Below are 13,400 nucleotides of genomic sequence, written 5' to 3' on the forward strand. Positions count from 1 at the left end.
TTGCTAATCCTAAAGCAGGCCTAAAGTTAATACTACCATACAAATAGGACAAGGATAATACAATCAGCTTCGTCAGCTGGACTCATATTTCTAACTACTACATCGATCACCAACCCCTGTTGAACCCAAATAAAACTTACAAAGCTGTAAAGTCTTTAAAAAAAAACAAACAAACAAACAAAACAAAATAACCTTTTTTTTTTTTGAGGGACCCTGAAATGTCACTCTTATGTTCTTATATATCAATGACCTTCCGGGGTGTGACTCTTTCCTCCAAAAAATTCACTCTAATGCAAAAATGAGGAGATTCTAAGCAGCATTTTATATATATATATATATATATATATATGTTTCAAGAAATGCAACTTTTGTGAAGGGTGATATATAATGCTAAGATCATCACCCAAGGCCAGAATTCCAAGAATGCTGGAAACCTCAGAAATTGCTGGTATTTGCCAAAAAGTAAATCATCTTTCCTATCAGATTACAGATCTTCTCCAGATATATTGGCATATAGCTGCTTCGCAGTCCATGTTACTTCGGCTAGGCTTCTTAGAGGAGCTGCAATTTCATCTGCAATTGTCATCAAAAGAACTCTGCATTCTGCAACAGAAAGCGAGTGTCTTCACTTCAGCAACAGACCAAAAGTTTTATGCATTGACTAAAGCTGCACTACATGCTGCAAATAAGTCTGATAAATTCTCTCATGGTTCAAACTTAGAATCACATGCTCTAATACCATGAACCATGAAGAATTATCACTTATCTTCAAAGTTTAAGCTATTAGGAAATGGTGAATTTAATTGTTTAATCATTATTCTAAAAAGGTCCAAATATGCCGTGTGTTCTTCTCAGCTAGAAACTTGGGACCTCACTAGCCACCACCTAGGAGAGATAAGCCGTGAAAAATAATATGATAAAAATGATTGTAAGCTAGTTGGGAGAAGGCAAAAAGTTTTCTATAAGTTGGAGTGGGTAAATTACTGATCCAGATCAACCATTCTGGATTTAGAATCCCCAAGTGTGCCCATCCAGTTTGGATCAGGCACAAGTTAATGCACCACAAGAATATGCATTGATATGGATGGAAACACACATATATGAATATGAATTTAACACCTAAATACACAGGAGAAAAAATAATGTAATGTCTGTAAGATAAAAATAAAAACATCATACAACAAGATCCTAAAATATTAGGACCCACTGACCAACTATATGACTGTAAAAGAAAGGACAAGGTGATCAATAGTTTCTTTCCTAATAATGGATCCTAAGAAGTACCTCTCAAAATAAATAGAAGGATTCCTAGAAGAAACTTTTGTGCACTTGGACACTAGCATCATTACAATAAATTGTGTATGAACAGATTCTTTTTCTATTTCAGATGTAAGTTCAATTATAAAAATTATTTGTGATTATATAAGGGGCTAACCTGAGATTTTACTGAAATTGAGCAGACACATTGAGGCAAGGATCTTATGCTCAATCTTCTCACCTTTCTCTAGGCTTTCTTTCAGCCCAGAGATGAGAGCTGAGAAGGCAGATAGCTGGAACTCAGCATCAGGTAGTGAAGAAAGTGCACAGCTCAACCATGCCACGGTGGTTAGGCAGACCCTTACCATGTCCAAATTTCCAGAGGCTAAACATTTAGAAATGGTGTCTAAGAGTGACTTTTTCCCATTACTAAGCAGTGCTACTGACAAGTTCCTCAACCACTCTTCATTCTCCTGCTCTTCATCATCCTGTATTTGAATCAGAATACAAAAGAATACTTTCAGTCATTCAAATATAAGTGACCATTTAAAAGATTGCAAGTTTATAAGTTTATTGCCATTTAAATATGTAATTCACAAGTTAAGACTCAAGTTTACTATAAAAGTTGACTTCTAATTAAATTTTAAGATTAAAAATTCTTCCAAATTTCTACATCAGATCCAGTTTAATAATAGACTGTCAAAACAATTTTGTGCAGGTGGAGACATGTATAAGAGATACCATGCTGAAAGGAATGCCAAATCAGCTCTATTGCCTTCAAATTCATTTTTCCATTATAGACAAGAGTTCTCTCCTCCCCCACCCCAACACATGGTGGATTACAAAGTCTATGTTTCATTAAACTGGAAGAATCTTTAAAGGTTGATTTTGATATGCATTATAGCATGCACTTCATGACCAGTTTGAGATGAGAGAATAAGTTAACAATTTAAATCCAGCTTAACCTTACATAGGAGTCAAGATTTAGGAAATTGTATTTTTTCTTCTGGTAAAAATTACCTTCAACTGTAAAGAATATATGAGAAAACAGATAATAAGAAAACCTGGACAAGTATCATTAGCAATTAAAGAAAAAATGTGAGAGACAGAGATCAAACTATACCCATGAAATAGTGTCATCGACTAATAAATTCTCGTCTTCATTTTCAAGAGAATTCACTTCACAGCTATCTTCAAATCCTGTTTGCTTTAGGATCCAACTCTCTGTCAATAACTTCCCAGAGAATGAAAAACGCCCTCCTAAGATATGAAGTGCTCTGCAACACTTTTCCCGAACTTTCTTATTTACTAAGCTATCTTCAAGAGCCACTGCAATGGCATCAATTGCCTCCTCTATATATATGCTTTGTTTCTGAGGTTCTACCTGCAACCACCCGGTTGTCTCAGCCAACATTTTTTTAAGCCCTCAGACACAGAAAATATCCACTGATTAGCAGAGACATGAGTGCCAGGGACTACTTCTCTAACCTTCAATTGTCAAAAGCACCCTTCAAATGCTTAGTGCAAAGACAAGAATTATGATAAATAACCATGTTTTGTCATGCTTTCTGTCAAATATGCAACAATCAAACTCATTTTCTGTATAAGATTATACATTAGTTTCCCCTTGATGAACCTGGCCTTAAGTTCCTTTCAACATTGCCTACATCCATGAATACAGAGATATTGAAGTAGGAATTTCTACAGTTAACTTTTCTATGTATTTTTAAGCATGGAAGGATGTCATCACAGTCCAACTATATATAGAGAGTGTTTTCAGGTTCATATTAACTGGGCCGAAGTTTTCAGGTCAGAATCAAAGAAATTGACATGGAAATAAGAAAAAAATTGCAGAGAACAAAGATTAAACTAGGAAATAAATAAATAAATAAAACCTCTGTGAACTATAAAAGCATACCAGAAGATCCAAGTGTAACAGAAGTACAGCAATCAGAGGTCTGTGCTCCTTTGGAGAACTCTGAAGATAAAAGAGTAGAACATGCAGGGTATTCACTATCCCTTCATTCAGCAAGCCACTCAGAAATAAATTAACATCTTTCCTCCTGCAATGACAAAGACCACATGCTTCAACAACCACTTCGAACTTGACACGCAATTAATTAGCACACTGGCAGAGCCCTAAAGAAGAGACCTAATAATATACCAGGTCAAAGTATGCGATGCCTTGTATCAATAAATATTTCAACTGAAATTTCTTTCATCAAAAATTTTTTTTACTATTGTCAAAAGGTTTTTAACTTCCGGAAAATTCTTCTGGACTATGTGTATGTAATTTAAAACCAATTAAGGTCATGTAGTTCTATGTTTGTTTTTTCTCAAGAACATTTCTAGGTAAATGTTTCCCTACCTTGTTATCCATTTCAACTTTTCTTTCCAACAATTCTACAAATTTGTTAAAACTTAATAGAAACTTTGAAACCAGGACAACTGATCGATTTTAGATTATATGATCCTTAATTTCCATATTAAATGCATACTAAGAAATCTAATTCAGTCATTAGTCCATGTTTAGAACTTCCCTTTCAAATGTGTCTTTACTAAATCCCCATTGATGTTTCTTGTCATTACAGGAGCACAGTAATCTTTGACATGATAAAATGGCAGTGCAAATCATAAAACAAGAAGTGGACATTTACATAACCAATAAGAAGCAAGATGATGAAGAAGCAACCAAAAAGGCTCTGGCAAAACTGACTACCAACAATTAAAAATTACACACCTTTCCAGGCAAACCAGTTCAGTTAACAATGACACTGCATTCATTATCATCTTAACCTGCTTGCTCTGAAGTAGCTCCAGAAGACACCGTTTGTTAATATTTCTTGCTATCTGATTTCTGCAACTTGCATCTGCTTCTATACAATAGGACAATAGTGCTACTGCATGTGCTTTCTCCTCCATCTTTCCCAATTCGAACCTTTGAAGAAGAAAATGCAAGCCACCAAGTGATATAAGATGTTTGGCATTTGTTCTTTTCCCCTCTTCACTGAAAGCTGTGAGAAGCTGCTCTAATATGACAATAATAGTTTCATCCAAGTGTCTAAGACCATGTTCTCCTGAGTTTTCCATTACTTGAGAGGAAAAATCCAAGAGATCCCTACAATATTCCAATCTCCAATTGTCAATTACACGCTTCAGAACAAAATTGGTAAGTGGCACAGCAACATATTCTAAAGTTGTTCCTGTCACTGGACATGTTCTGTTTCCCTTATCAAACCATGCCTTGGCAGCCACTCGTTCAAAGGTTTGACCTGTCTCTAGGGTCACTGGATCTTCAAACAACTGTCCAGTAAGTGGGCAAATGAAGTCTTGAGGAATGCTCGAGAAAAAAGAAAGTTCATCAAAGTATTCATGACTTTCTTGTAACTCTGTGCCAAGAAAATGTAAAAGTTAGCAATTGATTAAAATTTTTAGTTTAAAAGGAGAATCTTTCCTTAAAAAAAGTACCTTTTAACTCACCCTGAAGAGAGGAACTTATTCTGATTGGCTACACTTAAAAGACAATAAGTTAATGAAGTAACTATCAGAAACTAATTACAGAACAATGAGAACATAATTATGAAATAGACACGGTTGAGAATTCAGTACATTTACAACTGAGCAGGAAGTTGATGCCTCACTGGAATTGGAAAAAGAAGAAGCACCAAGATCAACAGAACATTCACTTTGTTGCAGTTCAAAAATAGATTTCGCTAGGCTTTTGAGTGTAAGCTCATCTATTTCTTTTGTATGTGCTTCTGCATGAGGCATTTTGCTATTGCCTGTAGTTTCTTGCCATATAGTAGAGTCACCAAATTCATCATCAAGATTACTTTTGGGTGAAGCACTCAACCCATGCAACATCCATCCTTCATCAGCTACTGATGAGAATTCAGTTTCCTACAAAAATGTTAAGCTTCTTGTGAGCATTAACTTACTCTGTCTTTGTATGTGTGAGAGAGACAGAGAGAGAAAGACCTTTCTTGCATGTAAAAAGAGAAGTGAAATTTGATGAGAGGATCATTATTTGTTGAAGAAAAAATATTTTCTCATTTCTGCCAATACAGCAGTTAGTAGACAGAGAACCAAGGATGCTGACATCTATCAATCATAGAATAACATGCAAAATGATCAATCATAGAATAACATGCAAAATGATTTATTATGTACCATCTTGACATTTAGGGGAAAACTGCAATAGCCAAGCAACTGACAACAGAAATCAAGCTAAAAATGGCCAGAAACTAGCAAAAAACTTTTCTGATGGGCAAACCAGATTTAATAAAATCTTTCACTAATACAAAATTCCTGCAGTTCCTTTAGATTATTTGTGGCATAATGGCAGGTAAGTATGCATCTCATGAAGCAGATTATAGTACAAGAGAAAATAAAAGGTAGCAATGCTAAATACTCCGAAAGCTGTTAAAGAAAAAGTGATAATTTTTTCACCAAAAAAACAAAAAGATACTCACATTTTAAAGTAGGAAAACGAGATACTCCTTAAATGTTGTTTTATGTGCTTGTTGAAAGGATCCAGTCATAATTTCTTATTAGCTAAAACAGAAATAATGTAAAGAAAAAGAATTAAAGACAATAATGTTAAAAAAAGCCACTCACAGAAAGGAATGCATCATCCAGCACACTCTTGTATGAATCTTCTTCAAGATCACGATCTGAATATTTAACTGCTTCAGAAGAGTACGTTAATGTTTCTTTAACAAGATCAGAATCACCAATACTTCTTGTACAATCATCAATATTCTCTGCCTCCCCACTATCCTCAGCTTCATTAACTCCTGCTTTAGTAGAAGACCTAAACACAGCATCATACAGTCTTTTGCTGACCATAGGCTGAGGAGAGAATGGACCACTTGAACTAGACAACTCTGAAGAATGACTAAATGAACTTCCCTGCCGAGCTCCCCAAAGAGTGACTGATGGGATGTCAATGGAAGGAACAGAAGGAGCTTCAACCCCTTCTGTGAGCCAATCCTTGTAGTAAACTGCAAACTGATAAGTACCAGAATCCAGAATTTCATTATACACTTTTTCAAGAAGCTTCAGTTTCCTTGTCCTTCTTAGTGTATCTGCTACAGAATCAGCTTCTTTGTTGCACCAATCCTTCAAATGTGAAAGATGTGGAAGAAATAGATAGTCCCATAGTTCAGGCAACAACATTGTTCGGGCCTGAAAAGGTGAACTACAAAATACTTGCAAAAGATGCTGTGCTGAAAACCTGTCTTTCTTCTGTAACTTATATATCACACTCAGGTAGAGATGAGCACAAGCTGACAACTTTGCAGTAGGAATTTCAGATGTGAACCCATCCTTCAAATTATTTGAATTTAACCCCGTAATCTCCCTCAGCTGAAACGAAGCCTTTTTCAAGTCCTTAGCACTTGAAGTGTCCTCAGCAGCTTTTTCTACTGTTTCAATTGCTTTCTCAAGGCTGGCCGTGACATTGCTCTCAGTACTTTGCCCTTGTTCAAAATTAATAAGGGAAGAGAAGCAGTTGTGACGGAGCATTGTCCGAAAATCTTCATCATATAGAAAGCGTTTGATATATCCATTTAGGATGGAAACTATGGCTTGGATAGCAACTTCATCAAGAGCAGGTTCAGAAATTAGTTGTACAAAATTATCACGATTTTGAGTCTGATTATTTTCAAAGCTTTTACTATTCTCTGAACCCCTATTAGATGTGTTATAAGAGGTTGTGGTGGGCTTTTTAATGCTTTTCTTCTTGTTAGCAATAAAACTCGTATGTCCAAGCAGCTGTATTCTCAAATTGTAGTCATGCCTCTTGTCACCTTTTGTCTGCATGCCTAACCTCTCTTTGTGTACTTCCTTTTCCCTGGCTCCAATAGAATGCTTATCTTTCCCTACATCTGACCTATACATTTTATTTGAATATATATCCCTAAATCTCTCAGTATTATGCTTACCAACCTCATCTATTTCATTTCGTGACATATCTTTTGATAAATTAGCGCTAATTCCTTTACCTTCCTTTATATCTCTAAAAAGTCTCTCCCTAGTTTCTTTCTTCAATTTTTCATCATTTTTCTCTTTTCTAACTGGACTATCCCTAGGTCTTGGATCCCTAACATCATCACTTGATGATGATTCCCCTCTTGGACTGTATCGATCTACATCAGACCTTGCGCTGCCTGTCCTACTCCTGTGACCCAATGTTGAATCACTCTTGACTGAATCTTGGAAAGTGTAGAATGACATACGTGCACCAACTGCTTTGGAGGATGAACTTGACCTATTCATTGATCTTCTTTTAAACCCTTCCTCTGCAAGAAGCTCCTCCAAAGATGATGCCATTTCCACTGATATTAGAACCTCGTCCTCTACACCGGATCCACAAGGAAAGATGAATGAATAGTATTGTAAAAAATACATGCATACACTCATGAGTTGATATTAAATCTCTTCTTTAGATGAAAGAATGTTTATTAACCAAGAAAATCCAGACAGGGTCAAATTTTGCTACCAAAAGTAAGGAAGAAAAATATCATCTTGAAATTACTCATTTAAGACTAACTACAAGCAGATTTGTTGCAATGAAGGTTTAATCCATCAAATGCTAAATTTACTTTGAAGTTGCCATATAACCTACCTATAATATCATTCATGTAATATGAAGCAAAGTTCTCTGAATCCTGTACCTTAAAATTACTTTAGAATTTGCATAATATCATGAAAATTGGAGGAAAATAATGAAGCTAGAGTCTACTGCATAATCCAATTCTCCCTACTTTATTAGTTCCATGTTACAATTCAAAACCAAAATAACTTGAACATATTTAGAAGCCTATAATTGAACCTATTGAACTCAAATAATACCATATTCTCTTTGATTCATCAATATAGAACCCAAAAAAAAAAAAAAAACAGAGAAAAAATAAAAGGAGTTATAGAGAGGCTAAAAGTCCACTTTGTGAACATTTTTCTTTTCTACCATTTTGAGCTTCTTTTAACAACAGTAAGGACCACAGAATTCAACTACTATTCATTAACATCCAGTAATTTCTTTCAACACAGATCCACTAAATCATTAGCATAGAAAACTATACAAATATACAACACACACCATGCCAAAAAAATGTCACTTGTATACCTTTTTAGCTCCTTTTTATAAAGCACTGCAGAGACCACAAAAGTTCACGCAAAACCCAATTCTTCAAATGCTAGCCAAGGCCTTTTTTTTTTTTTTTTTGAAGGAATATCCCTACTCAATGAAGTTTCCACTACAAAAACCTCAAAAACTGAGACTGGGTATTTTTTTTTTTCACAGCTGTGGATTTGATCGATGTTTCTTAGAGAAGAAACAAGGAATATGGAGGAATCTTGGGAGAAGAGAAAAAAAAGAAGAATGTAATGTTGGAGATGCTGGTGAGGAAAAGACATGAGAGAAGTATATAAAAGGACTGCAAAGCAAGATAAAAGACAAAAACAAGTGGAGGAGAAAGTGATGGAGGTGGAGAATTGTAGCAATAGGGCAACATGGCGAGTGACAGTAGCTTATTATGGAGGGAGACAAACGAAAGTTGACAAATGAAAACAGTGTGTTTTGAAGAAATGGAGGTTTGGTGTGTGTGTTTTTTCTGACTGTTTCAATGTCCAATTGTTTTTGCTTGTGTACGTGTTTTTGTTTTTATTTTTGCACTTCAAAAAGGCTCTTTGGTGTTTCCAAACGTAACTGTTTCAACTGCCGTCCTTTCTCTCTCTCCCTCTCGAGTCTCTGGTGGGTCTTTGAAAAAGATTTAGTAGTAAGGGTGTCACTGTCATATTTTTCTACTACTATTCAAACTCTTGCAGTATTCCACTATTCCTAGCTATTTATAAGTATTCTATGACATTAGGCACGGGTGGTGAGTTTAATAGACTTAAAAAAGAAAAAAGAAAAAAAAAAGAGGACATGTACTAAACTCGAAGGTTTCAAATGCATGTCCTATTAAACTCGAAAGTCTCAAATTTTATAGACCATCTTATCCCTCTTGTCAGCATCTTAGGTCACTTCATAGGATTCTTCTCTATAATAATTCATGAAATAAAAGATTGCATATACATGAAAGAATAGTGGAATATTTGAAAAAGTTTTGACACCTTTATTTGTCCAAAAAAAAAAAAAAATGTCTAATAAACAAATAAATAGTGGAATAGTTTTGAGAATATGGGGGCCTAAGCCCAATCTATCTGCTTAAGTAATTTGAATGGGGTCAATGGAATTGTTCATTTTTTGAAGTGGCTGAATTTTCATTTAAACAGGGTGAAAACTCAGCCAATTTACTGTGGCTGATGTCTCAGCACCGTATTTTTATTTTTTTAATCATTTGTTAAGGTTACTTCACCAGTTCACTGTTAATGAAAGTCCAGCTAGTTGAAAAGGCAAAATTGAACTTCAAGGTTTAGTCGAATGTTAAGCTTTGTGGGGCTATTGGCCCAGCAAATATTGCACCGCCTCGACATATATATATGTATTATGAATTTCAGATGATTGTATGGTTGAGGTGTAAAAATAGAGCAAACTTCATTGATATATTGCTATAAACTTGGACCCTAATAGATCTAACATCTCACTCAAATTCAATGTAGCAAATCTAAGACTACCTTGAGTTTGGAGAAAAGCATTTAGAAGCGACAAAGAGAAAGGGACATAGTGAAGATATTGGAAATAGGTTGAAGTGGGAGAAGGTCGTGAAGGAGATGATGACAAATAAAGTGGAACAAAGTTTGGAGAGAAACTTTTCAACTTCTCATTTATCTATTTTTTTGTGTGAATTTTGAAAATCTAACCTTTAAATTTCATATTCCTTATGTTCTTAACATACATATCAAATTTCATTCAAATTAGATATTTTTTACTATTCAATCAATAAACTTATTTTTTATACACAATTTTAGATCATAAAAATTTGAAATTTTAACATTTATTTGATGAGATAGCAATTGATCTTTGATCTTCTTGAAATTTTACATGCATGAAGAATATAATAAGAACATGCAATCCAACGGCTAGATTTTCAAAATTCACACTTAATATAGAGATATATGAGAAGTTTGGAGAGAAACTTTGTTCAATAAAGTGACAATTAATCTCAATATGCTTTGCACATTCATGGAAGACATTGTTGTGAGTGATTTGAATAGCACTATAATTATTACAATAAATCAAAGTGACAGTAAAAATAAAGACTCATTTTAAGGTGTTGACGATGAAAATATCCATGTTTATGAGGTAACCGGTGAAAATCAATCACCACCTCAAAAGCCAATGACAACCAAAGTTGTCATCACCAAACTCCAAATTCAAAATACACAAAGCCACCTTTATCCATAAATTTACCGATCAAGATCTTTTAAAGTTCTTAGAGTACTCTACCATTTAGAGTTCTTTAAATCTTTACCCTCCCTTACCAATAAAAAGTCAAGATTATGTTACATCATCCTTCCACTCACTTACAAATAAAATAATGCCTAAAAATAATCATTGAACCAAAATAATTGATCTAGTTAATAGTGACGGCTCCAAAAATTTATTTGAGGGTGCTCATTAAGAAACTTAAACTATAAAAAATCTAATAAAAAAATCTTCATATATTGATGACAAACACACACACACATGCAAATACTTAAAGTCTTACAATTTCCTTCTACAAATTTTCTTATTTTGAAATTGTTACAGGATAGTTTCATCGTCAATGTTGCAAGCTATATATCTTTCAAAAAATTTATCTAAATAAAATTGACTTTTTTTTTTCTAGTAAGGACCTAATATGTTAAGGGGACTAAAGTTTAAGGACAGAGTTTGACTATAAACTAAGTTGTAATACAAGGCTACAACTCTCACTAAAAAAATTAACATTATTACATATTTTGAAAATCTAACAGTTGAATTGCAAATTCTCTCTATGTTCTTAAAACATATATCAAATTTCATGTCAATTGGATATTATTTACTATTTAATCCATAAACTTATTTTTTGTGTATAATTAGACTACAAAAACTTGAAATTTAAATATTTCATTGATGGCATAACTATTGATCTTTGATCTTCTTGAAATTTTGCAAATATGGAGTGCGGGGATCATTCGGTCGATAGGCCCATAGGATTCAGAATTGGTTGAGGATTGTTGGGCCAGTGGCCCATCCGAGGTCGTGCACCCGTCCGAGGACGCCATCCTCCTCGGCAGTATGCGTCCGAGGACGATCGCGTTCGAAGACGATCAGGACGTGGTATCACCACGATCAGACCTCAGAAGTAGGTCATCTCAAGGGGTAGAGTAGCCGACTAAAGATGAAAGAGATAAGGCCAACAAATATCTAAAACTATAGCTGCCTCCGCATTAATGACCTCTCAACCAACTCTCTGGCCGCATTAATGTGGAGGTGATACCTGAGCAGCAGGAAAGCAGCCTTACAGCTGCCCATAGGAAGTTCCAGGAGGCGCCAGATGGGACAGAAAGAAATCCCCTGGGCACAATCTACACGTGTTCGGTGAAGATGGATCGCGCAGGGGAGTATATAAACTAAAAGAGGAACATGGAGAAGGGAATCGAGAAAAAAAGGAGAACACACATAAAACTGAAGAGAAAAAAGGAAGAAGAGAATGAGAGAGAGTAACACTAGGGATTTAAGAAAAGACGTTGATTATACCAACAAAAGAGAAGGAAAACATGGTATGGGCTTGAAAGAAAATTTTGGAGGTAGATACCACCGTTAATCTAGCTCTTTACACCCACGCTCTACAAATCATATTGTCTGGGCCTTTTACGTACGAACCCAATACTGTTTAGGTTCGTCACCAAATCGTGTCCTTACAATTGGCGTCGTCTGTGGGAAGAGCTTGTGTTAGCTTGTACAACCTCCGACACAACGTTTTCGATGGAAGGAGTGGAATTGCCTCACCCCGCAGCGGGGCTGCATCAGGGTGATATCAGCCCGCATCAGGCGGAGTCAAGGGGCTCTCAGCATGATGGTCCTCGAAAAAGTCCCGAACGGAGGGAGGTCCAAGAGGAGAGCATACATACTACTCACACCACGAGAACCCGTACACGCGGGAAGAGTCACGTTTCCCACGTGAAGCATGATGGGGATCTGCAACGAGAAATTGCGGACTTGAAGAGAGAGTTACGTCATGCACGGTGGGAGCGTTCCCCACCTCGCTCCGAACTATCATCCGGGGAGTCGGATGGAACTAGTTACAGGCGGAGATCGAGAACTCCGCGGAGTGAGACTTTCTCCTACGAAGAGGAGCGTCGCCATAGGCGTAGGCGTAAAAGTCCAACCAGTAGGGGCGTGGGAAACAATGCCATGAACAAAGCCTTGAGTCAAATTTCCAGGTCACCCTTTACAAGAAGCATAGATGATGCTACCCATCCTCGGCGATTCAGTCAACCTACGTTATCTCTGTATGATGGCCATTCGGATCCGGTGGAACATGTAAGCTATTACAGCCAGAAGATGGCTATTCATTCCAGGGATGATGCCCTGATGTGCAAGATTTTTCCGTCGAGCTTGGGTCCGACGGCGATGAGGTGGTTCAATGGCTTAAGGGCCAACTCTATTGGATCTTTCAAAGCACTGACCCAAGCTTTTGGTGCTCGTTTTATTACATGCAGCAGGACTCCTTTGCCGCTGGGGTCCTTGTTGACCTTGTCTATGCGAGAGGGCGAGACTCTCAAGAGTTATTCGGATAGGTACTGGGAGATGTTCAACGAAATAGGAGGGAAGAATGACGCTGTGGCCATAACTACTTTCAAAGCCGGCCTCCCAGCTGATCACGACTTGAGGAAATCCTTGACGAGTAAACCTGTTACCAGTGTGCGCCAACTGATGGACAGAATAGAGAAGTACAAAAGGATAGAGGAGGATCAGTTTCAGGGGAAAGGAAAGGCCAAGATGATCCCTCAGGAGAGGAGGGATTTCAGGTCGGATCGTTATAATAACAACCGACCAAGGCGGGACTTTGTTGGCCAGTCGGTCTCGGCAGATGCCCAGGTCGTTAATGCGGTATTTCGGGAGCCTGTTCAGCAGGTTTTGGAGAAGATAAAGGACGAGCCATTTTTCAAATGGCCTAACAGGATGGCAGGAGAGCCTACAAAACGTAACCCAAGTTTGTATTGCCATT

The 13,400-nt window shown here is 36.6% G+C and overlaps 1 protein-coding gene across 1 annotated transcript; it reads right to left on the bottom strand.

Annotated features, from left to right (window-relative positions):
* Window positions 1-349: 349 nt before the first annotated feature.
* LOC115977670 (putative E3 ubiquitin-protein ligase LIN-1) lies at window positions 350-8,451 on the bottom strand. Its single transcript, XM_031099689.1, has 9 exons — window positions 8,387-8,451; window positions 5,875-7,616; window positions 4,867-5,157; window positions 4,726-4,765; window positions 3,998-4,646; window positions 3,176-3,320; window positions 2,381-2,641; window positions 1,436-1,745; window positions 350-603 (listed from the first exon to the last, which is right to left on the bottom strand). The coding sequence occupies exons 2-9, from the start codon at window positions 7,588-7,590 to the stop codon at window positions 485-487; spliced, it is 3,531 nt and encodes a 1,176-aa protein (XP_030955549.1). The 5' UTR covers window positions 7,591-7,616; window positions 8,387-8,451; the 3' UTR covers window positions 350-484.
* Between the last annotated feature and the right edge of the window lie 4,949 nt (window positions 8,452-13,400).

The sequence above is a fragment of the Quercus lobata genome, chromosome 1 (assembly GCF_001633185.2).
Source record: "Quercus lobata isolate SW786 chromosome 1, ValleyOak3.0 Primary Assembly, whole genome shotgun sequence".
NCBI lineage: Eukaryota > Viridiplantae > Streptophyta > Magnoliopsida > Fagales > Fagaceae > Quercus > Quercus lobata.

Coding starts and splice junctions, on each gene's coding strand:
- LOC115977670 (XM_031099689.1), bottom strand. CDS start 7,590: ATGGCATCATCTTTGGAGGAGCTTCTTGCAGAGGAAGGGTTTAAAAGA. Junction 3,321..3,997: donor GAACTGGTTTGCCTGGAAAG/GTGTGTAATTTT, acceptor TTGTCATTGCAG/GAGGAAAGATGTTAATTTAT. Junction 1,746..2,380: donor TCGATGACACTATTTCATGG/GTATAGTTTGAT, acceptor ATTCAAATACAG/GATGATGAAGAGCAGGAGAA.